General features: G+C 52.0%; 2 protein-coding genes across 5 annotated transcripts in view; one reads left to right on the forward strand and one right to left on the reverse strand.

Moving 5' to 3' along the window:
• PLAT (plasminogen activator, tissue type) overlaps positions 1-27,926 on the forward strand; it is a 249,087-nt gene that overhangs the window by 132,916 nt on the left and 88,245 nt on the right. The window lies entirely within an intron of this gene.
• IKBKB (inhibitor of nuclear factor kappa B kinase subunit beta) overlaps positions 1-27,926 on the reverse strand; it is a 47,548-nt gene that overhangs the window by 6,620 nt on the left and 13,002 nt on the right. For all 4 annotated transcript variants that reach the window (XM_004285064.4, XM_049704187.1, XM_049704188.1 and 1 more), the window contains 15 exons: positions 25,537-25,606; positions 13,774-13,862; positions 12,661-12,750; positions 10,426-10,550; positions 7,079-7,186; positions 5,797-5,926; positions 5,304-5,498; positions 4,568-4,682; positions 3,825-3,948; positions 3,160-3,311; positions 2,946-3,007; positions 1,836-1,945; positions 595-644; positions 410-509; positions 47-194 (listed from right to left, as the gene is read on the reverse strand). In XM_004285064.4, the coding sequence (XP_004285112.1) occupies positions 47-194; positions 410-509; positions 595-644; positions 1,836-1,945; positions 2,946-3,007; positions 3,160-3,311; positions 3,825-3,948; positions 4,568-4,682; positions 5,304-5,498; positions 5,797-5,926; positions 7,079-7,186; positions 10,426-10,550; positions 12,661-12,750; positions 13,774-13,862; positions 25,537-25,606 (1,668 nt within the window). The remainder of the gene's footprint in view (positions 1-46; positions 195-409; positions 510-594; positions 645-1,835; positions 1,946-2,945; positions 3,008-3,159; positions 3,312-3,824; positions 3,949-4,567; positions 4,683-5,303; positions 5,499-5,796; positions 5,927-7,078; positions 7,187-10,425; positions 10,551-12,660; positions 12,751-13,773; positions 13,863-25,536; positions 25,607-27,926) is intronic.

Raw genomic sequence — 27,926 nt, forward strand, 5'->3', positions numbered from 1 at the left:
CGTGGGCTGGGGACGGCAGCACAGGGCCCCGCCGAGGGTCACTCACACAAGCAATCTTCAGGAGGTTCCAGAGCTCCTTCTGCCGCTTCTCCTGCAGCCGAACCACAGTCTTCTCGTCCTCGCTCATTAAGCTCACCACCTCCTCCACCTTGGGCAGCAGCTCCAGAGCCTTCTGCTTGCAGACCACAGTCTTACTGTGAAGAACAAACATGACAAGCTCCAGCGGCACGTGGGTCGGAGGAGGCAGGACGCAGCCCCGGCAGTTAAGGCTCTGCTCGGCGCTGCAGGTGGAGGTCCTGGGGCTCAGGCGAGTGGGCGAGGCGTCGCACACAGCCCGCCGCCCCTCCTCACTCCACCCCGCCGGAGGCAAGGCTCGCACACAGCCCGCCGGAGGGAAGGCGGCCGATACCTGAGCTGCGTGTAGATCACTCGCACTTTCTTCTCGAAGCCTTGGATGGCCTGCAGGAGCAGCCGCACCATTTCCTGACTGTCGCCATCCGTTCGCTGGTCTGCAAAGAGGGACGGGGTCGCACGGTCCGCGGGGGGCTGGCCTGGTGCCCGGCTAGCGAGGGACCCGGGAGGTGGCCCACTCACCTCGGGGCTTCTCCCTCAGCCTCCGGTAAAGCTCCCGCGCCTGCTCTTCTCTGAAACACACGAGACAGCAGCTTTGTCAGCATCGAGCAGAGGTCAACAAGCTCACCTGCAGCGCCGAGGCCAACTCCTGCCGGCAGGACTACTCGTTTCTAGAAGCCAGACGGGCAGCACATCCCGACTGGAGCAAATGATCGCTCCTGGTGATGTTACAGGTGAAACCCATGACAAGGGAAGGCTCGCCTCACTATCAAAACTCCAACACCTCCAAGGTCTAGTGAGAATCTTCAGGACAGGAGTCTCCTCTGAATTCCCTGCCCGCCCGGCTCCTGCCATCGGGACTCTGGGTGCAGTCTGTTGCTGGACCTGAGCCCGGAGAACGCGGCCCCCGAAAACTCAAGCCCAGGAGCAGGCACAGACGCCCTCCCCGTGCCCCTAACACAGTGAGACGGGCTGACATTCTCAGGGGTGACTTTTGTTTGAAAACCAGAGGAGAATAAAGGGTTAAATGACTTGAGAAAATATGGACTACAAATAACTGAATTTCTGATGTTCGGCGCCTGGTCCTAAGAATCCCAGCAGAAGTGTCAGAGGACACGGCTGAGCCCCAAGGAGGCAGCTCCCGAGGGGCCCCGAGGCTCCCCTGCCCCTCCTGTCCGCTCCCAGGGCTGCAGGTGGGGCTGCTCTGCCTAGGTAGCCCCCTGCACCGCCCTCCCCCACTCCCGGAGCCAAGGCCAAGTTCCTGATCGAGACTCAAATGAAGTTTCCAGATCCCACCTTCCAAGACTTGCCAGCCTCCTCCCCTGTTCTGCTTTCTGCTCCTCGGGCCACAGCGAGTGAGGGTGGGCTGGGCGGCCCTGGCGCCTAATCTGATACCTTGGTCAAGCAAAGGCTCCTGGGACGGCAGCCTCCGTAGTTCACAAGCCACCGCTGGGGGCGTTATCTGAACTGGTCCCCATAGCTGTGAGGTCAGACATCGCTTCTCTATCCTGTGAGGCTCAGAGTGACGGAGGTGTGCCCGTGCTCATCTCTGCATGTGCCGAGATGACCCCCCGGGGGCCGAGCTCCAGGGGGAACGGGGCTCCACCGGGACCGCACTCGAACCATCCCGACACACACACTCATACCCACACACACAAAGAGAGACACACTCACACACAGACACATTCCCATACAGGCTCACTCTCACACAACACACACACATATACATACACACACGCACGCGTGCGCGCACACACACTCACAGGTCGTCCAGCGTCCCGCCCTGCTTCCAGCCCAGGGGGCTGCGCTGCAGGTCCACGATGTCCGTCTGTAGCGCCATCATCCGCTCCACCAGCTGCTTCACCTCGTTCTCCTGAAGGAAGAGCGGTGCTGAGGCCAAGGACGCAGCGAGAAACTCCTGAGACACGGGGTTCTCGGGGGAGCCCTCCGGTCTCACCGCAGACCCTCAGCTGACCAGCCGGAAGGGACCTGGACTTGGAGCCCTGCAGTCGGATCTGGGGTCGGCCACCTGTCAGCTGCGTGGCCCTCGGGCAGGTTATCTGACCTTGCGCTGCAGTTTCCTCCACCGTAAACTAGGCTCTCAAAGGACTGCGTTAGGGTGAGAGGAGACAGAGCAGGTCGGGGCCTGGCCCGGTCCTGGCGTGGAGAAGTGGCCGGGGCACATTCTCTTCTCCAAATTCGTCGATTATCTCAGGGATTACACCCACGAGTGCCAAGACTGGGGGTGCGCTCGTGTCCCTGTGGTTGAACAACGTACTGCCGATGGACACCCACCTTTAAGGAGGCATATCGGTACTGATTTATAGAAACAGATGTTAAGACACGGAGGTGAAACTCCCTGCCCAAGTTCACAGGGAAAATGGTGACAAAGTCCAGGAAAAAGCCTTGGAGACCACAGTCTTCCATTTGTATGAGGTCTGCCACGTCACACCCTGACCTCATAATCAACACTTTTCAGTGGCATCTGATTTACACTGTCCTAAGACTTGCCCCTTAGACCCGTTCTTTCCTGGGGATTTCTTGTCCCAAAGAGGTTAGGACAACCTCCGATGAGACAGCGTGCTGCTCCTTCATCCAAGGCCCCTTCTCGTGGAAAGAGGACAATTCACGTCGTAATCCTGACTCCAATCTGTGCAGCTCCCGGACCTGCCACGGCAGGGCCCCCTGCAGTGTCCCCCACCCCCTGCCTCTCCCCTTCTTTCCAGCAAGTCCTAGCTGAGGGCAGAGAGCTGGGAGAGGAAAATCTCATTTTCGACATACAAGCTCGACCGAGCGTGCAGTGAGAAAGGGGAGGACAGCAGTGAAGAGGTTCGCGCCCTTGGCCGGCCTGGGGACCCCAGGGTGCCTCCTACCCGTCCACAGAGCTCCACGGCCTGCTCCATCTCCCTCCAGGCCAGCAGCAGCTTGTCTGACGCTGAAAAAAAAATGGAAGGAAATAAAATTAAACGAAAACATCCCCAAACCCAAACAGAAAACAAGCGATTCAATGGCAAGGGGACAAAAGACACCTCAGAGAGAAGAAAAAAGGAACGGTCTCTCGAGACCCATCACAAACAGTACACTCACTGATCCCAAACTCTTTCTGCTCACTGTACTTCTCCAGGTCAATCTGGATGCTGGTTTTAAAGAAATCCAGCTTGGCCTTGAGCTGCTGAGACATAGAGGCCATGGAATTCTTCATCTTGGACAGGCAGCTGTTGTTCCGGAGCAGATTCATCCTGCAGGGACCCCGAGAAACAGAACCGTGGGGTGTCTCTGGCCTCCAAGTGCCAGTTCCCGGACAAGAGCAAACCCAGCTCAAACACGACGGCAGGCCCCTGCTGTAACTGGTATAACCGCAACAAGAGCAGCCACCTATAACCGTAACGACGATCTCCTGGCCCTCGGCAACGGGTGAGGTTCTGCTCCCAAACTGGAGTTAGGCCAAGTACCACACGAAGCGACCCAAATCAGCCACAGCCCGGGGAAAGAGTCAGCCCGGCCCGGCAGGACGGTCAGGGGAGGCTGGCCGACCCACGCCGCAGCAAGCCCTTCCGCGGCCCCAGCGCCGCCCGCTGACCACACTGGCCTGGTCGGGTCTGACGGAGCCTCCCTCCATCCCACCCTTCCAGACCAGCGTTCCCCTGCTCGCTCTCCCAACGGCCACCCCTGGGCCCTCGCCTCTGCCACCGTCCTGCGGCCGGGCCACTGGGCAGCTCCGAGCAAGTGAAGGTGAACCACCGGGCACGTACATGGCGGCGCGCTGGCCCTGCTGCAGGCGGCCGCAGTCCTCCTTCAGGGCCTGGATGCTGTGCCAGACCTGACCCCACACCTTCCTCAGCTGGAAGAACGGGAGGCTCCTCTTGGGCTCTTGCACTGGCCAGAGACACACACGACCGTCAGGGAGCGGCGCCTGCGACGGCCCGCCTCCTGCCCGCGGAGCTCGCAGGCACATCTACACTGCGCCGTTATGCAATGCTCTGCTGCTACACAACCATGTTGGCTGCTGGGCCTGGTTACCGTCGCAGACATTTTTGTGCCCTGGTAGAGCACAGGCACGTCAAAAGTTACAGATGCACAGAACACCCCGGAAGGTAGACCCCAGGAGTCAGGCAGCAGTGGTTTCCCGGGGGAGCTGGGGAGACAGAGGCACTTACTGCCTACCGTACAGTCTTTTTGATTTTTTGGTATCGTGTGCACGTATCGATTATTAAAATATGAAGACGACTTCAAACATCAAGAAAATGGTCACGTGGCTGAATTTCAGCGGCCTGTCCTCTGTTTAAATGAGGTTGACATTAATTGAAGATGGATGTCCTTTCCTCTCTTCACCTGGGCTACTCCTCGCGGGTGCAAGTGAGGAAGGCTGCCTGACTGAGGGCCGGAGGGACTCATCTTCTCAGGGGCGACCCCTCCCTCAGTCCAGGGCTCTCCCTCCAGCCTCGTCCCAAGCACTGTAAGTAATTATCTTTTAAAAAGATCACGCTGTTCTTACGGATACAGCTGACGCTTTCAGGCTGGGGCCGTGGGGAGATCTGGGTCTCATAGGCGACCCTGTTGTTGTCAAAGAGGAAAACGAGATCCATGTCCAGGGTGCGGCCCTCGTTCAGCTGCAAAGGGACAAGAGCAAAATGAGGCCTCGTGGACCCAGCCCCTCCTTTTCTCAAGCAACAAGGGGGGAGTCTTCAGAGGGTCCCAACAGCACCGTCCTCAGAGAGCAGGTGCCGGGCGCCCACTGAGCCTTTCCTAGGGGCCGCGGCCTCTACTTCCCTTGGCTGTTCCTTTTACACTTATTCCCAATGCAAACCTCATCTACAACTTACTCTGCTCTGTTTTATTCTCTGATTGTCTTTATCGTGCAACTTAGATGGTTTGCTTTACTGTCCAGTGACTGTCTCTCCTGCGTTAACTTTCCAGCTCTTTCTGTGCAGCTGTCAGCACGGTTCTGCACACACGAGGTGTGTCAAAAATGGTTTTGGTTGACTTGGAAAAATGAAGCATCACTTTGGCAGCAAAGGCAAAAGAAAGGCACTCCCAGTGGTCTGGAAGGAACAGGCAAAGCGTGGGGTGGCTCAGGTCTCCTATCAGGTTCACGGGATCTCGCATTCCAACCTCAAAACAGGCAGGCGCCTACCCTGCGTGGTAACAGACTGCCTGGCACGACGGAGTGGGACGGGATGGGCGATCAGGGGTCGGGTGGGGCTGGGGCGCCTGCAGGAGGCCGATCTCACCTTGCCGTCGGAGGCGCACTGAGCGGCAGGCTTGTCGGGGGTCAAGGCCAGACCCGCTTCCTGCAGCAGCTCCTGGTCCTCCTCAGGGATGCCTGTGTCCTGCTGGATCCGGGCCTGCAAGCTAGGCAGACTCTCGTCCTCTGCCACAGGGTAGGTGTGAATGGTGCCCGTGACCATGTTCAAGACGTGAACCAGCTGCAACGCAACCCAGGACAAACCGCCTGACACTCCCGCTTGCTGGCCCGGATCCTCTGCTACTCCCCACACCTCCCAGCCTCCCAGAGGCCCGGCCTGGGGAGGAAGGCCAGCGCTGGGCCACACACAGGGGTCTTCCCACTCCTGTCCGTCCACAGCTACGACCTCGCGACCCAGAACGGTCAGCAAGGGGTCCCATCATCCTCTCATGTGGAGATGCCCTCATGGGAGCCTGCGTTTGCCCACTGGTCGGGCAGCCGATGGCTCGCAGCCTTGGGCTAACTTGGCGTAGGCTCACCTTCAAGTTTAAGATGTCGTCCAGGGCCTTGAAGCAGCCGTTGGGCCCGTAGACGGGGTCGGTGCCCCTCTGTCGGGGGTGCCACATCAGCATCAGCTGCAGCCACTTCTCCAGCCGCTGGGCCAGGACGCTGAGAAGAGGGGGCCGCGTGCGTGTGTGTGTGCGCGCGCGTGCGTATGGGCCCAGAGCCAGCCTCAGGGCTCCGCGTGGGAACTGAAAGGCACTCACACCTCACACGCACGTGACCATCACGCGGACGGGGCCAAAGTGATCCCTGAGGATGAACTAACCTGAGGAAAGACGAGTCTTTCCAACAAAATGACTCACTCAGGCACTCACCCCTCCCGGATCCGCGCCAACACCCTCACATCAGGGCGTCCTGGCAGATGGCTGTGCGAAAACCTCAGGAAGCTTCCTATGTGCTTCCCAGGCCCGCCCCACCTCAGGAGAACCGCCCACACAGTCCAGACCCCTCGCTGCCGATTCGCTTTGTCGGTCACCCCGGGGACCCCTCGGGGGGTCCACATGACAAAGTTCTCACTTCTCCCGGCCCGGCGGGGCCCTGCCGGCACCCTCAGAGGCCCTTGCCACGTCCCCAAGAAAGCCCTGCAGAGGCCAGCACCACTACGAGCTGCCTCTCCTGGGCCCACCCCCACCCCCCATCTTTCCCCATGCCTGTCCTGCACGTCTTTCCAGATTCTTCCAGAAAGTTCCAGCCCACCCAGTCATCCTGCGCAGCTAGTCCACTCGGTACCTCTCTCCCCATCCTCCAAACACTCATGGTCACTGTGCTCCGTGCTCCTCAGCTGTGTGTGGCCGCCTGGCAGTTTTCCTCTGTACTAGCCCCCAATTCTGATAGGATTACCTGACTGCTAATATTCTGGCTCTAAGACCAGACGGCAGTGCCTGTTCAAACCGAAAAGGTTTGTTTGTTGACAGTAACACACGATTAGGCTGCAGGCAAAGAGAAATAACGCGTAATCCCCTGGCGGTCAAAGGCTTACAGCTGACCAGAAGGTAAACCCTCTGCAAAACCAAATGTCACACGAGGTAGAAGCTTCTTGGAGTGATGAAAGGTACAGGTTGCTGTGTGAATTCGGGAAGGAGAAGACTTCTAGATGGGGTCGGGGGGAAGGCGTTCTAAGTTTAACACTGAGATAGACTATGCCAGGTGCCGGCCACAGCAGGATGTCCCGATGTCAGAGCTACCAGGACGTCGGCTCTGACATCCATTTCTAAAACAGGAAGGACACGATGCAGAGGGGAAGGCCTGGGGCCGTACCTGTTGAGGTTGCTCGGGTGGGGTAACGAGCTGGAGAACTTCACGGCTCCGTTCAGGTCCTCACTAACCACAATGTCCATCTCACTCTTCTGCCGGACTTTGGAGTGCCTGCGGACGCAGGGCCCGGTCTGTCACGCTGCTTGTGATGACCCTGCATCACCCAGCAGCCAACAGCCCCTCCACACCGGTAGCCTTCCACCTGACAACTGGACGGGATGCCCCCGGGTCACTAGTCAACCCCTTGGGATGCCGGCCAGTGCGTCTGCGTCCTGCTAGGATGCTTCTCCGAGAGTTTAAGGCCGTCAGTACTGCCCAGTGAGTGTCACTGACCTTCAGGCTTGTACTGCTGATTCCTGGCCTCACCTTGGCTCATCCTTATCTTTCTTCTACTTTTCATCAAACACAAAACTCTCACGTTTTGGTAGAGGATGAAATTAGGATGTGCACACCAAGATCACTGCATGAGGATCCTGTTCACGTGAAACCTGCACACACCACACACTTCCCTCTTAATGCATGTGGCTAAGTGTTACTTCTGATGGTGAATGAACAGTTACATTTCCCAACTTAGAGACCCTTCTGATGTATCTGAAATAGTATTTGAAGGAAGCAAATTTTTAAACTGGTTTCAAATCTTCTCGGTGACAAGGGTGATGACGTAAGTCTGAATAATGCTTCACAGATAACCAAGCACTGACTGTGAACACGCCCTTCTCTGCCCGATGACCCCATGTGGTAGACGGTTTTCAGCCACCCATTCAGCGGTAAGGAAGTGAAGATCAGGTGACCTGCCCAAGGTCACACCACCGGGAACTCAGATCCAAAGTCTGGTGCTCCTTCTACTCTGTCTAAATGTCTACATCCTTCTTTTTCAAAAACACGTAAGAAATTCAAATGCAAAATGCTTTAGCCCTGAAGCCTCACTGGCGAGGGGTGAACCGGACCATGTGGAGCACACGTAGCCTGGAAGAGCTGGGGTCCAGCTGGAACCTGCCTGCTCTACGTCAGGCTGTCATTACACACAATGGGATGGTCCTCTGACAGAAACTTGGTCTGTCAACGGGAAACCACAGATAAAGAAAAGGACACAGTAAGTGAAATGCTCACTGCTTAGGCCGGTCCTAAAATGTACTTCACAGTAGCTCAGTGACAGGATAATAAAGCTCAAATTGCATTTGTCCTGAAATTACTATCTACCTGCCATCTGAGATGAGAGTGAAATTGCTAAAGCTGCCTGAGGCATTACAAGGCAGACAAGACAGACACGTCTCACAGCTACTAGGTTTCAGAGATGTCCACCTGCAAGTGGTCACCCGGCCTCCCGGCTCCGTACAAGAGGCTGGCTCTGCAGACAAAAAACTTACTATGAAGATGCCAGGCCATTAGAGATAGCTTCAAATAGCATTTCTTCTTCTAGTTCTAATGGACTTTAACTCATCTTGTTATAAATAATGGAAACGCTCGACATTTGAACTGAAAAAAATGCAGTAATTCCTTGGTTAGTTAAAAACACTATAGATGTACAGACATTTGAAGTTTTTGTCATGATGGTTACATGATAAGGTGTGACTCTAATGTAATGAGCTAATTCAACACTCCAGAACCCAGCTCAGGAGTGCTGCCTCTTCTAAAGTCAGTCCCCACAGGAGGGCACTCTCTGCCATGTCACCAGGCTCCTCAGGAGCTGGGACCATGCCTGGGTCATCTCTTCCAGTGTCTGGCATGTGAACGGTGACTGAACTGGACCGCGTCACACAAAACTACTCTTCTGGAATTGATTTCAAAGGCTACATCTTAGACTTATAAATAAACAATCTCATGATGTAAGTACCTGTCCTTTGAAAAAGTCAATGTTTTCGCTACTTCCAGAAAGATACTGAGAAACGTGACAATAGCCAGTGTGGACCCACAAAGGGGCAGCTTCGTACGTTCCTGGCGGAAACGTTATTTATACAAACTTTCTGTGGAGCAATTTGTTAGTGCACATGGAAGACCTTTAAAATGCGGATAATCTTTGATCTGTTGATCCCATTGCTAGGAATTTATCCCAGGGAAATAACTGCGGACATTCAAGGATTTCCCTACAATGATGTTATTCTTGGTGTTATTTTAAGAGGTAAAAATTATAAACCACTGATTCTTCCAGTAATGGGGAACAGGTTAAACCAACTACAGTGGAACAGCAAACAGACGTGACAAAGAACACGGAAAAACAGAAAGCATTTTCTGTAGCAAGTTTGAGAGGCAGGTTCTATGAGAGTACGTAGGGTAACCTACTTTGTTTTTTAAATAAACACAGGCACAATGAAGAATCTGGAGACACAGAGAGATGTTCACAGCAGTTGGAGGAAATTCTCAGTGTAAAAATCCTGGAAGAGCACGTACAGGGCAGTGTGCATATTACACTGTCACTGAGGTAAAATGGGGCGGCATACATAAATGAGTTAACAAACAGGTACATGCCCATTTGCTTGTACACGTACAAGACATCCTCAGAGGTGGACCCAAGATCAAAAGGACCAAATGCCTGTGGGGAGGAACCATGACTTTCCACTTTTATACTCTGAAGTTTGAACCACATGAACTTACCACTGCTCCAAAAAATAAAAACTGGAGATAAAAAAATAATGTTGAACAACAGTAGCATCATTTCAATTAGTGTGTGGTCTCTCAAGGAATCATTTTGAATGAATCCTAACTGATTTAGGGGGATGTTAGTTTTTAAATGATGCATTTCAGTAATGGTTAGCTTTTATGTATGCAATGAACCACACGTTAGTATTATAATCAGAAAAGAAGTTTCAAAATACAGAGTAATTTTTAAAAACTTAATTGTATCCTTTGACTTTTTTTATTAGAAAATCTCTTTTTGGAGATGTATTCAGTTCACATTTTAAGCCACTTTTTGACGCTTTTAAAAAACAGTAAAATTTGTCAACAATAAATTTTCATGTAAATACAGCTCATAATTTGTCATGTGAACATGGGCTATTTGTTTGTTTACCAATGCACAGTGTTTTCAGTGTAAGCGTACACTACACACACACTCTGTAAACACAATGACCTCCTGCCCTGCACAGAGCAGTCATTTACACAGTACTGGATTTAAAGCTGTTAAGGTTCAGAATCCAGGTTGACACTTAACAACCTTCCATCTTTCCAGGCTTTTGGAGCTCAGACTGCCCACGTGCCAGGTCTTAACGGGACTTCCTCTGGGTGAGAGGTCACAGGTGTCTCAGGCCCAGCCTGGGGTGCCCAGTGAGACAGCACAGGTGAGGTGACATCTGACAAAGACAGGGGCACACTCCCCGCTTTGGGCGGCCGGCCCGCCCCAAGCCCTCACTCACCACTGCACAGGCTGCCAGTTGGGCAGGAAGGGCCGGAAGCCCGTGATACACTCGAAGGCCAAGGTGCCGAAGCTCCAGTAGTCCACGGTCACCGTGTACTTCTGCTGCTCTAGCAGCTCAGGGGCCTGTGGTGACAATGTGGGGACATACCTGAGCTGCTCCCCATCTGAGGGTTTACCACAGAGGGGGGCACCCAGCCTCTTATCGTGCCCCATGCTCCCTGGGCCCCGCTCCAGGTGAGGAGGTGACCACGTGTTCAGCAGGTGGTACCGAACATCTCTCTGGACCCCATTCAGTCCCGGTGCTGAAACAAGGGCCTGGGGGTATTTTAGGTGAACCGGAGTGCAGCGTGTATCCTTTTCCCAGCACTGTGCAGGGAGGGGAAGACAGGGCACGGACAACAAAGGAAAGTGATCCCGGCCATGCACACCCATTCACAGCACATGCACTGCATGCCAGCTGGTCCCCTAAAGTGGTGAGGTCCACAGCATGCGGTCGGACAGCGGGATGGATTGTTGTAGTCAGGTAGGAAAGGCCAGATGCATGGCCACTGCCCAAGCAGAGAGGCTGGGACAACCAAGGAAAGCTTCCCAGCACAGGTGGGATGGGAACGGATCAGAGTGCCTCAGGGCAGACAGCCCAGAAAGGACGATGACAAGCGAGGGCGTGGAGGCAGGACTGAGCACAGGCTGGCTGGAGGCATGACACTCATGAAGGACCACGGAGTCCAAACCAAGAGGAAAAGCGTGGGGACGCACAGGTCAGCCTCTGTGTCTGGTTACGGACAGAAGTTTTAGGTCCGCAAGTGAACAATTTGGCCGAACATCCTTGTCAGAGCCTGGGGTCCTCACTAACTGCTGCTGAGCTGACGAGGGGTCCAGAGGACACCGGGCAGGACCCACAGGGTCACGTTATGTGGACACACGTGCTGAGTCACAGCCCCGAGTCCCCGCTCTGAATCCTCTACTCCCCAGGGCAGGTGATAAACCGGCAGTCCACTGCCTGGTTGGGGGGTTAGTGGGAAGTATGGATACGCTCAAAAGGACCTCAATAATTGCTTTCTCTCTTTCTGTATGAGAACCACGTAGGATAATTAAGCTCGTCGAGCCCAGTGGCTTTCAACCTTTTTTTGTTTTTCTTTTTTAAATTGTAGACTCCTTTAATCAACATGTACTGGTTATCATCTGCAAACAATCTATTACCAAGTTCTGCTGGGTCTCTTCCAGGCATTTCTTGAACCATCCTCTACATCCTCAAGGCCCTCCACCAGCTCGGACCAGCTCAGTACAACAGCCTCCTTACCACTCACCCACTACCTGCAATTCACCCTCCACACTGTACCAAGCGTGGTCTCCTCAAAAGGTAAACCCAATCCCTCTCACACTTAGAAACCTTCCACGTCTCTCCAGAGGCTTCAGGATAAAGTATAAAATCTCTAACCCAGCCAACAAGGCTTTGAATAATCTGTCCTCTACCTCTCTCTCCAGCCTCAACTCGAGATACCCTCTTCCTTCTTCTCTGGCTCCTGCCACACCTTCTGGTCTCCCATGTCCTATCCCTTTACCTGGAACTTCCTCTCTCTCCCCCTCCCCCAGTCCCCCTTTCCCCTACTCATCCTTCAGGTCCCAGACCAGGCTAGGTCTTCCTAAAATATATTCTCATAACACCCTGCACTTTCCCTTTGCAGTATTTATCACAATTGTAATTTCTTCATTATTTGTGTATCAGGGTGATGCCTGCTTTCCTCCTAAACTCTAAAACTACACTTGACCAATTTTTCTTGGATGAATGAGTGACTCAAATAGAACCGCAGTATTAAGACCAAATAACAAAAAGAAAGGGTGGAAGCTCGAAGCTCAGCCCTCTCTCCTCCATGGCCCCCGAGATGCTGCGTGGAAACTGAGGCCCCTATAGACCAGCAAGAACCTGGTTTAAACTCTTTGTCCTCCGACAAAATACTGCAGCATGAGAGGTTATGGGACTCGTGCGAGGGCCCGGGAGCACAGCCCTTTTGATATGAGAAGACGACCACATCCCTCCATAAGGCCTCTGCTAGCAAAACGTGCTGACTTGAATGGATTATGAGTCTGACCTCATACAACAGTTCCCAGGCACCCAGGAAACATCCAAGAGCCGGCAAACTTAGATGGCAGAAGGCAAGGATGGAGGAAGAGCCCCACAGACACAGCCATCGGACAGAAACTGACACACAAACATGGAAACCCCATCTCTTACCAGGTACTGCAGGGTCCCCACAAAGGAAGTGCACAGACTGCCCTGGTCCAGCTCCTTGGCATATCCTAGGTCAATAATTTTGTGTATTAACTGAAAAAAAAGGGAGGAGAAACCTGACGGTTATGAGAGTATACTGTCCTTCAAGAATTCTGGATGTCTCTGTTAGAGCAGAGGATATTTCTGAATTTCCAATCCCAAGACCCTAAGTTCCAAAGGACCACCAAATACACAGGAGAATGCCCTAGACATGGTAGCTTTAGGCAAAAGAAAACAATGTAAAAATGCCAGGCACATGTTCTCCCTTGCTCTGCGACCAACTGCCAGAGGAAGGTCAAAATTAGCAGACCACGCAGCAGCCCTCAGGACTGCTAAACCTAGACACAAAGGACCAGGCCAGCTCCTTCCCAGTAAATACCTTTAGTTCTCAAATCTTAGAACTGACAGGAATGAGCGTGAACTGGGCCAAAGGTGAGAGCTAGGACAGGCGTGGGTCACACCTAGGATGCTGGAGGAAGTTGCGTGGAAGAGGTCAGACAGTCCGTGAGCTGAGTGACTGCATCCCACTCAGCTGGGCCCCTGCCTGTCACCCAGCTGAACAAACAAGGCCAGGAAGAGCACAGGGCCAAGCCCTGCGGGGAGGTTACCCCACACCCGAGCGGCGGGGCCCCGGAAAAGGTCCCTGAGAGCTCTGGGGAAACTGCGGGCTGGACCAGGCCCCATGGGCAGGTGGCAGCTCCAAATGCCTCCTCTCAGCCACGCCCAGAACCAGCTCATAGATGGACTCCCTGTCAGCTTCAAAAGCGGAGGCTCTCAAACGGACGGAAAAGAAAGCCCATTTCCAAGAAGTGCAAGTCCCAAAGGCTGGGGGTGTCAGCTGGAAGACAAACATTATTTTTCTTATCAGATTCCTGCAACTTGGATGACTAACAATGTGGTCCATTCAAACCTGCCTCAATCTGCAAGCGAGAACTTTTCGCGGAATTCGTTTCAAATCAAAAAGCATTCCCGGAGAATCAAAGCAAATATGTGAGCAAAGAAACGCAAACACACAAAGCGGGTTCCTCCCCCGCCCAGCTGCCACCCGTCCTCCCCAGGCCCTGGAGGGTCACTCACTCTCTGTTCCCCTTGCTGCAGGACGATGTTTTCTGGCTTTAGATCCCGATGGATGATCCTGTTTTCGTGAAGGTATCTAAGTGCAGAGGCTGACAGGGTGGAAAGGGGAGTGAGTTTTCGTTAAGCCTGGACAATGCTTTTCACTTGGAATCGCCTACCCAGTGAAAGATGATTACCGCGTGCCCCCGACACACACCCTGACTCGGTGCAGGGGATCACAGTGGAGGGACGGGGACCGGCAGACACCCCTCCGGTGAAGGGAAGGGGACCCGGCTACGTGAGCAGAACTTGGACCAGCACCAGAATCTGCCTTGTTCACGCAAAGAACTCTGAGCCTTCCACCCACGAGGTCACCAACTCCAGCCTTGAGCAGTGGTTCTCAAACTGCACTGCCTGGACCTGCAGCATGCAGACTTGTTAGAAATGCAAAACCCTTGGGTCCCAATCCAGACGAAGTGAATCAGAAACCTGGGGGTTACCCCACAATCTGTGTTTTACCAAGCCCTCCAGGTGATGCTGATAAAGATTGAGAAGGGGAACTCCTCTGGTCTAGAGGCTCAAAAAAAATCTAAATTCTGCTGGGCAGGTAAGGGAGAAGGGCCCTCTGGGCAGAGAGCACTTGGTCATCTGCTGTAGAGTCCGCAGGGCAGAGATGGCTCCAAGGAAGAAGTGGGGGCTCTGGAAGGAGAGAATGGGGGCACCTTCAATACATCTGACGGTCCAACGTGTGCCTGTTATGCGCCCCGTTCTCTGCTGGGTTCTGAGGGACATAAAATCAGGGAGGGCATGGTCCCCAACTTTAAAGGGCTCAGAATCTAGCTGGCAAGGAAGGAGCCTGCACAACCTGGCTGTGAAGTCACTTGATACCACAGCTTCTGCCGTGAAGAGCAAACATGACTATGCGACTGGCGCAGGATGGCCAAGGCTACGACTCCAGGCAGGACGTGATTTTTACCCCTAAGAGAGGTTTAATAACTTCAACAGAAGTCCTAACAACCTGTACTACAAAAGAAAAAAATGAAGAAGTATTGGAAAGAGATAAAATTACCTTTAATTGGAAATGATCTGACTCTATGCCAGGAAGACAAACTGGAAAAATTTAGTAAGTTGTCTGGAAGCAAAACAAGTATATACAAATCAATAGTTTTTCTCCCTGTCATAGATCCAGTTGAAAGGAAAAAGAAAATAAAATCCCATTCACATTAGCAACAAAAATTCTAAAACACCACGGGATAAATTTAGCAAAAAAAGTAGTGTCATGTGAGGAAAACAATATGGCATAAAGAAAAGCAATACAAATAACATAAAGAGGTTTTAAAAATTCATGGCAACTATGGAAAAGAGTAAGGAGGCTCCTTAAAAACTTAAAAATAGAGTTACCATATGATCCAGCAGTCCCACTCCTGGGCACTTACCCGGAAAAGACAAAAACTCTAATTCAAAAAGATTCATGCACTCCAGGGGACTTCCATGGTGGCACAGTGTTTAAGACCCCGTGCTCCCAATGCAGGGGGCCCGTGTTCGATCCCTGGTCAGAGAACTAGATCCCACGTGCATGCTGCAACTAAGAGTTCACATGCCACGACTAAGGAGCCGGCAAGCCACAACTAGAGTCCACCTGCTGCAACTAAGACCCGGTGCAACCAAATAAATTAAAAAACAAACAAAAAGATACATGCACCCCAATGTTCACAGCAGCACTATATACAATAGCCAAGACATGGAAGTGACCTAAGTGTCCATTGACAGACGAATGGATAAAAAAGATGTGGTACATATATACAATGAATACTACTCAGACATAGAAAAGAATGAAATAACACCATTTGCAACCACATGGATGGAACCGCAGCCACATGGATGGAAACAGAGATTACCACAGTAAGTGAAATAAGTAGAAAGGTAAAGAGAAAGATAAATACCATATGATATCACTTATATGTAGAATGTAAAAACTTATTTACAAAACAGAAATTGACTCACAGACATGGAAAAGAAATGGTTACCAAAGGGAAAGGCGGGGGGGGGGGGATAAATTAGGAGGTTGGGATTAATAGATACACACTACTATATATAAAACAGATAAACAACACGGACCTACTGTATAGCACTGGGAACTCTATTCAGTATCCTGTAATAAACTACAGTGGAAAGGAATCTGGAAAAGAATGTGTGTGTGTATAACTGAATCACTTTGCTGTACACTTGAAATACTGTAAATCAACTACACTTCAATTAAAAAAAAAGAAAGAAAGCTTTATGGCAAAAGACACTATACACAAAGCAAAAGACCAAAAAAAGGGAAAAAAATATCTGCGGCACATATGCCGAAAAGCATATACCTAACAGACAAAAGCTACTACAAATCAATAAAAAAGCAACCCAGATGTTAGGGTAGCAAGAAAACTTTTGTTTTTCCTTTTTTGAACCTCTATTTTTCAAAATCATAATGTTATGTTACTTTTCTAATGAAAAAAAAATACATAGCTTTTTACTTTAAAGGAACATAAAAAAACAAAGAGGTGGGTTAGATAGGTGGCTCCAAAGTTTTTGGATTCAGACCAGTAGAACTAAGAATAAAAACTGAGGATGGGATCCAAGAGAAGATTACTATATTTCTATTCTGCGAGGTTAAGTTCATCTAAAAATAATAAATACTATCTATTTTATTATTATTTTATTTATTCTATATTATTTAGTAATTAATAATGTAAAAAAGGAAAGACCATTTTAACACATACACACAAAGAAAGCAACCCAGTAGAAAAAACGGCAAAGAACAAGTGAAGCGGTAACTTACAGGAGTAGAAATGAAACGCAAACCGTGAACAATTATGCAATTATGCACAAAGTCGCTCAAGCTTACTGGCCGTCCACAAAGTGCACATTAAAGCAACACTGAGGGACTTCCTTGGTGGCGCAGTGGTTGATAATCTGCCTGCCAATGCAGGGGACACGGGTTTGATCCCTGGCCTGGGAAGATCCCAAATGCCGTGGAGCAACTAAGCCCGTGTGCCACAACTACTGGGCCTGCGCTCTAGAGCCTGCGAACCACAACTACTGAGCCCACAGGCAACAACTACTGGAGCCCATGCTCCCAACAAGAGAAGTCCCTGCTCGCTGCAACTAGAGAAAGCCTGTGCACAGCAACGAAGACCCAACGCAGCCAAAAAAAAAATATGTTAAAAAAAAAAGCCACAACGAAATGCCTTTCACCTCTTCAGCTGGCAGGAATTTTAGATGAGAGATAAAAGGCACTCCCTACGTTGCTGGAAGGAGTAATAACTGCTGTGCAATTGGGGGAAAGAAATATGGCAAAAGCTATTAAATTTTAAGACATACATATCATTTGACCCTTCATTTCCGCCTCTGGTAATCCAGCTTACAAAATCAAAAGCACTATCACATACAAATACGGATGTGGACTGCACAGTGTGGAGTGAAATAATTAGAAACTAATGGAAAGTCATCAATCAGGGAACGGCTGAACAAATTATGGGAAATCCATAATATAACAGGCAATTATTAAAAATTATTTAGGTTTATATTACCCAACTCAGAGGGATGTCAATGATGTTAATGGTATGAACCTTTTTTTTATTAGGAAAAAAAAAGGTAAAAAGCAAAAGTGATCACAACACTAAGAGAGGTTTACTAACGGGTCCTCGGCCAGGGCACAGCAGGGAGGCGGGTAAGAGAGAAGTCCTCTGCAGAAACCAAGGGATCAGATATGCTGATTAAAGACTTTCATGCTGAATGTTTCCTGAAAACACTGGAGAAAGTCTAACTGAGAGTTAAACACCCAACTTCAGGGACTTCTCTGGTGGATCAGTGGTTAAGAATCTGTCTGCCAATGCAGGGGACACAGGTTCGATCCCTGGTCTGGGAAGATCCCACATGCCACGAAGCAACTAAGCCCGTGCGCCACAACTACTGAGCCTGTGCTCTAGAGCCTGTGAGCCACAACTACTGAGCCCGCGTGCCACAACTACTGTTGCTCTGCAACAAGAGAAGCCACTGCAATGAGAAGCCCGCACACCACAACGAAGAGTAGTCCTCGCTCTTCGCAACTAGAGAAAGCCCGCGTGCAGCAACGAAGACCTAATGCAGCCAAAAATAAATAAATAAAATAAATAAATTTATTTTAAAAATAAATAGATAAACACGCAACTTCCATCTTCTCGGGGATGTTCCATCCGCACATTAAGTCAAATTGCAAAACCTCTCCTTAAATCTGCCCCTTTTTCTTTTTTTTTTTTAATAAATTTATTTATTTGTTTTGGCTGCATTGGGTCTTCGCTGCTATGCGCAGGCTCTTCTCTAGTTGCGGTGAGCGGGGGCCACTCTCCGTTGTGGTGCACGGGCCTCTCATTGAGGTAGCCTCTCTTGTTACGAAGCATGGGCTCCAGGCATGCCGGCCTCAGTAGTTGTGGCACGTGGGCCCAGTTACTCCGTGGCATGTGGGATCCCCCCAGACCAGGGCTCGAACCCATGTCCCCCGCATAGGCAGGCAGACTCCCAACCACTGTGCCACCAGGGAAGTCCCTAAATCTGCCCTTTTAAACCCAGCCTTTGACCATAGAGTTTCAACATTTCACACCTGTTCCTTCTTTTCTTTTGTTTCATAACTGGGTACAGTGATTGGCTTAGGTCCAACAAACGTCCAAATGAAGGAACACACTCGCTGCTTTCAAAGTGTGCCTCACCAAATCCCCCCAAACATTGTTCTTGGTTACAGTAACTTTTAAAAGACATGCTTTTTATCAGCACTTTCATTTTTATTTTACTAATCTTTATTAAAGAATCAAAGCAACGTGTAATAACAAGTACTAATAATTGCACAGACACGACATTGCACACAGGGATGCTGCCACTGCTGCATGTGAACGAGCGGCCAGCGGAAGCACCGTGTGGGGAGACCGGGCATGCCTGCTCAGTGACTGAGTCACAAAGGTCTGCTTGGGTATGTGACACAGTGTCAGGGTGTAATACATAAAGGCGTGGGTCAGTTTGTTCAAGAGCACGATATACGAACATTGAAACTCACTGTATTCAGCGCAAGTAGAAACACAGACTAAGGCAAGGCCTCTGAAGTTAGATGTGAACCTCTCAGAGCCAGTGACACGGGGCACAAGCAGGGGAGGTGTCCCAAGAAGCTCCCAGGGAGGGCAATCAGATCACACGGAGAGCGCTGCTCTAGACACTACAAAGATTGAGAGTTGTCACCAGGTCTTTAGGGAGGACAGAGGGCAAGCTGGTGACCAAGCCAGTGATCACTATTAACAGCTATCTATTTTTATGCTTAAGCAACTGTACATGACAAACTTGAGTCCTCATTTCGGGGGAGTCATTTATTCTCAAATGCTTTTTTGTCAACTTAATAAAGCCCGGAATTTAAAAACCCTATAGGTGTTGTGATACACAGTTTCTTGGACCGAGTGAAACGGTCAAAACCTTGATGGGCAGGAGCTCTTAGACAGCTCCCCTTACGGGATCAGTCCTTAAAAGGCTTAGTTCAGTCTGACGGTGCCCTGTTTTACACAATGGTACCTCAGGAGAGTGTCATGAATTGTAATTGTCTCAAGCCAAGAGAATCTAATTTGATTTCAGTTGGATGGAACGTAAGAATTTGAGATGAAGAACAACACCTTTGTGTCTGAAAGTTTCTTAAAAATCGAAGGCCCTAACAATAGAGGTACTACAAGCGTATAGAAATGGAAAAGCACACCACAAAGCAGAAAAGCCTGCAGGTTAATTTCTCATGTTCCAGTGATAGAAAAGTGTTGCCAAGCAGTACTCCGTGTGAACTGTTTTACACCACGCAGTGGCATTTCCTAGGACAGACGCTGCTCGGAGGGGTCCGTATCTGCCCCCTCCTGCTGTCCTTGTCAGGAACAGCACCCAGGTCTGGACCCCAGCTTTCTCTCAGCTCAAGAGGGAGACACAGACATTATAACTGAAGACGGTGGCACTCCTGGAGTTCTTACTGATGAGCCAGAATCCCAAACCACACTCCACAAATTAGGGAACAGACAGGACCAGCTAGACTCCCGCGTCGAGAAACAGCTGTGTAAGGATCGTGTCCATGAAGCCTAGTGACCATACCCTGAACTGAAAGAGATTACTAAGCTCTCTTGAGAATATTGTTGCTCAGGATACAGTCCTGAGCAACAATGGAAGAAATGGAAAGATAAATGGACCAGAGAGCTGACGCAGAGATTAGAAGGGAAAGAAAAGACAATTACCAGTTGGTGGTCTGAGTCAGCAGTGCGGGAGAAGGGCAAGAGGACATTCGTTCACACAATAAAAACTGGCCGCATGGCTACTATGTGCCAGTCACTTTGGTGTCACTGGGCTTTCCAAGCAAAACAGGCTGGAAGGCCAAGTGCAGACATGTGGAGATTTAGTCCAGCTAATGGTTTCTTGGCTAAAAGAGCCCCTATGACTCATCAGCAAGGTAGCAAGGCAGGCACACCAAGTGCTGAGAGAAAAGTGCAAAATCATTCTCTCATTCATTCAACCATCCTCAGGAAGTGTCTTCATACATAAGTGTGCCAGGTGTTGTCAAAAATGTGCCACTGGATCGAACCGTTTTCTTCACTTACTGCACAAACAGTCTGGTCGATGGGCCCCAAACCCAGAAGTTAGTCCTTACTGTCAAGGACAGGCAGAGGTCACATAACAATAGCAGGGAAACCAAGTCCTGAGTAGAGGAGGCCACGAGGGCACAAGAATCCCGAGAGCGAGACCCACTGTGCTCGCCAGGCCAGGGCGCTCCCCATGGAGCAGCAGGTTGAAAGCGCAGGGTCCTGGGGAGGGGCCGGAGCGCATTCTAAAAAGGAGCGTGTGGACAAAGGCTCGCAGGGGGATGGAAAAGTGGGTCTTGAAGTTGGCTAGAGGGGATCAGGAGAGATGGGACGCTATGAGGTTTGGTCTTGATCTAGTGGTGGATTATGACGAAAGCATCCTTTCAGAAGCATGAAAGATGGGTTAGTAAAATGGGAATAAGGACTCCAGGTAAGTGATGTGCTGCGACACTGAATGAGCAGAGGTGGTGGGAACAGAAAGGGAAAGTGCGATGCTCAGCACAAAGGAAAGGATGGAGACTCTTTTTTTTTTTTTTTTTTTTTTGCGGTACGCGGGCCTCTCACCGCTGTGGCCCCTCCCGTTGCAGAGCACAGGATCCGGACGCGCAGGCTCAGCGCCATGGCTCACGGGCCCAGCCGCTCCGCCGCATGTGGGATCTTCCCGGACCAGGGCACGAACCCGTGTCCCCTGCATCTGCAGGCGGCCTCTCAACCGCTGCGCCACCAGGGAAGCCCTGGATGGAGACTGTTTAAATGGGATGGTGAGGACCAGGAAGAGGGCAGGTTGTAGGAAGAGACGAGATTCGAGGTCGGCAGCCGTGTCGGGTAGCTGGCAGAAAGACAGGGCCAGTGACCCAACAGAGAGGACGTCAGGAAGGGATTGGCTTCAAGGAAAACGTCTAGGACTTCAGTTTGAAAGTGACTTGGGGAGAAATGTTGTGTAGACGTGAATATGGAGCTGAGGGTGGAGGTCAGCGTTCAATGTCCTGACTTTGGAAAAGATTTGGTGGATAAAGATGTCGTGAGAACGGCCCGGCACACAGAATACTAGTGGAAGCAGCGAGCGGTCACCCAGGTGCAGAGAGGGACACACAGGCTGGGGCAGGAACAGACAGACAGCATCAAGACCAGGTTCCAGGCAGAAGATGATGCATGAGGACCGCGGGAAGCAGGCGGGCTGGGGCAGTGCAGCAGATGTCAAAGACATTCCGGGCAACCTTTCTGAAAATCAGAACCTGAACAATGAAAAAGCAACATTCAGAGTCAGAAGGGCCCCTAGGGGTCACCCAGCCCAAATGACTCATTTAAAGTTGAAGACGCGCAGGCCCAGAAAGTCACCTCGGTTTTCCAGAGAAGAAAGGCCCTCGTCAGAGGCAGCAGAGCTGGAGAGGCAGTGAGGCCAGGACTGAGAGCAGCTGTCTTCTCTATTATGATTACATTCATTAATCTGGTTATTTACGCCTTTCCATGTATTTTATATACAAATGACCTGGATTGCTGAGACCAGGTAGTCATCTTTTATTATAATCAGCAGTGCAGTCAGAATGTAAGTATTCAACAGAATAAGCAAGGAAATCCACAATTACATAAACACAAAACAGAGAGCCCAGTGTTCTGACTCCCTAAAGCCCTGAGTTCCCTTTGGAACCCTCCCTGTCCTGTAAGGTGGAAGGGCTGGACGCCTGCTAGGAGCAGCTCTAACAGGGACAGAGATGGTGACTCAGAGAACGGAGCACAAACAAAATGGGGAGCGGGGGCCCTGAATGCTTAGAGGACAGGATGGTCAGTCACCATGGTACCCCAGCCACCTGGAGAATCAAGATGGGTGCAGATCTAAGATCTAAGACGGTGATCGCTTTCCGTCCCGCCCAGCTGGCCTGGGTGTGGGCAGGTCCCCGCTCTTTGGGCAACAGAGACCTGGGCCTCCAGAGTGCATAGGGGTTTGCTGTCAGCTGGCAGAGGGAAACACATGGCAATATTTTCCAAAGGATAACGAGCACACTGTTTAAATAGAGTCCACTGAGATACAACTTCCTGGAGCTATTTTAGGGTTGCTTTATGTGGAAGACAGAACACTTCCAGCTGCCTCTGCCACCTGTCCCCAGACCTCTTACTAGCATAAGAGCAATGTTCTAACAGGCCTGTCCGTCCTGGCACAGGACACGGGCTCACCCACGTGCCTGCCGGGCGTCTGCTCACTCACTCATGCGTACTCTGCAAGATCTTCTCGGGCAACGTAAAGCTCACTGGAAAAAATCCCGCCTACGTCTATCATCCTGACGCTGCTTTGAGTGGGCATCTCTGAGAGGCTAGGGGCACCGAAGAGGTTAAAGGCAAGTAGGTGTCACCCAGAGGAGAAGGTCGTGAATCTGACCTGGCAGGCAAGGGTGGGGCTCTGCCCTTATCTGAAGTCAACCTGGCAGGGACCAGCAGGGCAGCTCCACAAAGGGGACGTGTGGCCGGCCCTTGGGACAAACTGGAACAAAACAGGTTCAGGAAATGTTCCAGAATACAAAAGAGTTATGTTAGATGAACTCGCAGAAAAACTTTCGGACTTGGTCTCTGTGACGACATCCATGCAAAACAAATAAACTTCATGAATCTCGTACACAAATCATAAAAGGGAGTGAAAGCACAATACAGGCTTATCAGCAACCTCCACCGAAGCCTGCAGATCAGGGGGCCTAACGGCATCCCAGAGGCAGCCACTTCCGGGGAGGGACGTCTCAGAAGACAGCCACCTGCCTGGCTCACTGGACCCCAGCCTCGGGTCACAACCCAAATGAGGGCGACGGAGGTTTTCTAAAAGGGGTGCTATGAACCCAAACCCAGGGGGGAAGGACAGGAGGAAGGGACGAGCACGGGCTCACTGCACGTTAACACGGCAAGCAGAGCGTGTGCTGGGATTACGTGTCCCACCTCCCTCACTCCACCCTCCTAACGGTTCTCACGTGGTGAGGTATGTTCCCACCTCACAGCAACTAAAGCTGCTGCCCTTAAGAATTAAATAACGTGCCCTAGGTCACACTGCCAACAGGTGGAAGTGCTGGTATTTGACCTGGGAGTGTTAATTTAATTACATGTGGACAGCAGTTCTTTTAAATAAAAAAATAGGTCCTTATTCTAATTTCCTTTGGGATTTATTTCATTTGTTTGACAAATATTTACAAAGAAGCTGCTACGTAAGGTACTACTGCTGTTCCAGATGCCAGGGACACAGCAGTGACTAAGTCTCGGCCTTCACGGACTTAAGTCTAGTTGACTAGTGCTTCAAAGCCTCATTATTTCCAACCTGGGGCCACAGAGAGGAAAGACAGGGAATCAGCGACCTAAAGACCTTTGATACTCATCCACCGACAGGAGAACGGAGCCACATAAGCACGTGGAGTGAACCAGTCTCCTGTCTTCATGACTGTGACTTACATGTAACTTATACACAGACACCTTGAATGCATCACAGGAAAGCTACCGCAGGAGGCCAAGGTAACTGGATGTGACACGTGACCACATCAAGGGACACGTGACCAGCAGAGGCTCCATGAATATCACTACAGTCACTTGAGGCAGTAGAAGGCTGCGTGGGCAAGTAGGCGGTTTCGTGTGCTTGAGCCAATAACTCAAAGACTTTCTTAATAACGATCTACCGAATGCACAAATAATCTCATGAGGGGAAGCACAATATCTGAGGGAATAACATACAGAAAAATGACCTGAAGCAGCTCTAACCAGAGAGAAACAAAATCAAAGTTGCCCACGAAGAGCAAAAGAATATTCCCCAACCTTCTAACCTGCCTTCAACCCAACAGAGAATAAACTGATGATGTGGCCACTGGGGCGAAAAACAGGTAAATGTGTAAGCACAGCATGGATGGGCCAGGGTGGGGCAAGGTGTCGAGGGAACAGGTGGGATCTTGGCCTAAGGACTGGACACCCTAGGGAGTCAGAGAGGGCACCTCCCACACACCCACACGAGGGAAGCAGTCTGGCCGGTGACGGACGCCCATGCTGGTCACGTAAAACCGGTGCGATGTTTTCATGCTGCACACCTGAAACTTACATGTGTTACCTGTCAGTTATACCTCAATAGAGCTGTAAAAAAAAAACCCAAACTGGTGCCAGGTCAACTTGCCCTCACCGTGAACCCCATCCACAGGACAGGGACACCGGCTACAGGGGGAGAGGGAATTTTCTATGTCTGACCGCTCGGATCCTAACCTTAAGCATGTCATCCCTCGGTTCCGCTCACTTCCTTCTTGCACAGAGTGAGAGGGAGGCAGACCCGGAGCCGCGGGGACCAGAGGACCCCTGCCCTCCCAGGCCAAGCGTCAGCCAACACAGCTTTACAGACGTGGTGAGACGGTAACAACTGGTGAACCTGGGTGACAGGTGTGCGGGTTTCACTACTCTTCCGACTTCCCTATATGTTTGATATTTTCCTAAAAAGAAAGTTTGGACGCATAGAAGGAAAAAAGAATACAGCTTCGAAGAGGTTGTGGTGGCAGAGGGGTGAAAATGACGTCATTCCCCAAATCTGGGGGCAAAGGTTCAGTTATGAACTCTGGGTACCTCTCAACTTTAGATCCTTGCACCACCAACCTCGGAGGTTTACCCCTAAATAATAGCAGGCACCAGGGTGGAGGAGACTGGATCTGACCCCTGCAGGCTGAGGTCAGGCTCCTGCTCCCCAGGCCAGCCGGGCTGCCAGCCAGGCCTTCTCTGAGGGCCATGGACACACTCCTCAGAGGACACCACGGGCACCAAAGGGATAAACAAGGCCCATTTTTCCTAAGCCTATGGCCAGCAAAAGAACCGCCAGTGTGGAAGTGGAAAAATTCACTGCCAAGGGATGAAATTCATTCAAAGGACAGACAACCTACTCCATCACTGGCTGTTCTGGGAAAGTAGGGAGTGGAGCTTTTAATGGGAAAGGAAATGTCTTACCCTATATACACCATCGTTCACTTCATGACTTAGTCCGGAAGGAAGGGAAATCTATTTGCGTTCAGTGCCAGCCCGACTAGGCCCTGCTGACATCCCCACCGTCCCCCGTCCTCCACCACCGTCTGTCCCCGACAACCCCACCTCCGTAGAGACCGGAGGACCAGTCGTCTCCCCTCCTCGCCCCCAGAGGTCTCTCCCCGGAGCGCACGGCCTGACTTCCAGGGCTGGGATTTACCGATGTCGCTCAGCAAGGTGAGGATGGCTCCTTCCCGCAGGCCACAGCAGTTCTCAAACTGGTTCAGGTACTGTCAAGAAGGGGAAAGAGGCGTCAGGGGGAGCGCTCACCAGCCACCAATGCGCCCACAAGTGTCCTTCACCAGCCAAGGCCGTCTGAGCACTCCCCGGGCCCTGGGCCTTGGGGACCTGGGTGGACAGCCAGCCCGGGCAGGATGGGCAGGGTCGGTCCAGGCGGGGAAGGAGGAAGCATCTGAGAGCTCCTAGAAGTGCTCCCGTGTGTAACCCTAACCCTAACCCTGAGTCATTCTCAGAGTCTCACCTGTGCTGCGGTCCTGGGGGATGCAGGCCCATCTGAGCTCAGCCACAGTTGGTCCACTGCTCCCGAGAGCCTGAAGGAGCCACTGAACACCTCCCTCCGACCCCTTCCCCGACGCGGCCTTGCTGTGGGGTGGGGATGACAGCAGGGCCCGGGCAGTGAGCACTTCGTACGTGCCGGGCACCTGGCAGAGCCGCGTGGACGGGCTCAGTGCAGCCTCACCTGCCCCATCTCACTTCACCCTTTCTCCCGCTCCCCTGCCCAGGCCAGCACTGGCAGCATTTCCACTTCACAGGTGAGGGTGCTGGACGGGAGGGGTCCAGCCATCCATCTGCCACCACGGCCGCTGCACAGCAGAGCTGCCATAGGACACAGGTCCACCTGAGGCTCGTGCCCAAACGCTCAGCCCCTGTGCCCTCCTGGCCCTGGCAAGCCTGTCGAGGGACTCCATCTGCTGCTGGAAGCCGGCCTCAACTTCAGGAAGTAACTTCCCGATGGGGTGCCCCGTCGTTAATTCACACCCACACCCGCGCACGTCCGCCAGCCGCTCCCTGCGACAGGCACACACACGGCACTCCTTCAATCAGCTCTGGCTTTTACCCTCGCTCCCGTACTGGCCAAGCCTGTCTCCCCAGACCAGGTGCGGATTCTGAACTTTCTAGAGATACGAAAGACGAGCCACCTCATTTGGAGAACAAAGAGGACAGACCGCGGGCACCCGAGGTGCCCTGGTGACCACGTGGACCAAGGCCCCATGGGGTACAATCGCTTCCCGCGTCCCCTACACCATCCTGCACCCCGTGCCAGGTCAATCACGCCAAAGTCTGTGTCAGTCTTCCCTGGCCAACGGCTCCCTGCTGCCTACAAGATGACGTCCAAAGTCCTCTGCCTCTGTGAGCTGGTCACCTCCCACCCCTCCCACGCTGCCCTCTAAGGACTGTCCACTCAAGTACAATGACACGGCTTTATCTCCCTAAACAGCTGCAGTTAGGAATCAGACAGCTGTCAAAGATTAGGAAGATAAAGGGGAAAATGGAAGCGTTGTCAAGTTCCCCATTTGTCATCGGTTATCAGTCCCCGGCCTGCGGGTTGCCAATGACTGTGCTCACATCCTGCCCTGAACCCCAGGATGAGCCCATCTCCCAGGATGGGAGAGCCACCCGGGCACTCCAGCCCTCATGGAAAGTCTCCTTTGGAGAGGGAAGGTGGGAGGGGCCGGAAGAGTGCTGGGAAAGCACGCGATGCCGGGTCCCAGAAAGTGCTGAGTACGGATGGAAGAACTGCCTGGCCATCCTGACCGCGCCCCCGAACAATGCAGACCTTTGTCCAGAGTGCGAGGTGAGGGGGGTGGAGACGAACAGGCAACCTCTTTTCAATACAAAACCAGCTCCTGCCCAGAGCTCTCATGGTCCTCGTGCGCCGGGCGCTATTCCCTTCACAGACAGAGGGGGGCCTGCGGCTGGGACCCACCGGCCGTGACCCAGCCTCTGCTGCTGCAGCTGTGTGAGGCCCGGACACCCACGTGGGCCCTCGGGGCCGCGGGGCCCACCCTTCACATGGGATCCCATCCATTTTACCCACGTCACGGGCTGCTGAGAATCACATGAGGCCACGTGTAAGAGCGGCTCGTGACACTGTTCCGGAGATCGCTGGGGAGGGGGACACACAACGGTCCCCGACACCCACCCCGCAGTGTGCGTTCTGGCAAAGGGACGTGGTGGACGCGGCGGGAAGAAAGGGAGAGGGACCCAGAAGCTGAGTCAGTGGGGCTCTGGGTCCCCAGCCCAGCTGGCCCAAGCCAGTCCCTTCCTGCCCCGCTCCAGGACCCCGGGCGGCCACATCTGGGAGAAGCCCTCTGATCCGGGCCAGTGGCCACGACGACACCGAAGGGCTCAAGTGGCCCCAGCGTGCCGAGGGAGGAAGACCCGTCCTGGAGTCTGACCGGCCTCTCCCTGCGCTCGGACCTGGTGGGTCTTCCGCGTCACGTCAGGGACAGCTGCGCAGGGTGCATGGCAAGCCCCTCCCTGCCCTCCGTGCACCCGTAACCCCGCGACCCCGCCCCAAGGCTCCCG

The sequence above is a fragment of the Orcinus orca genome, chromosome 21, assembly GCF_937001465.1.
Source record: "Orcinus orca chromosome 21, mOrcOrc1.1, whole genome shotgun sequence".
In the NCBI taxonomy this organism is placed as follows: Eukaryota; Metazoa; Chordata; class Mammalia; order Artiodactyla; family Delphinidae; genus Orcinus; species Orcinus orca.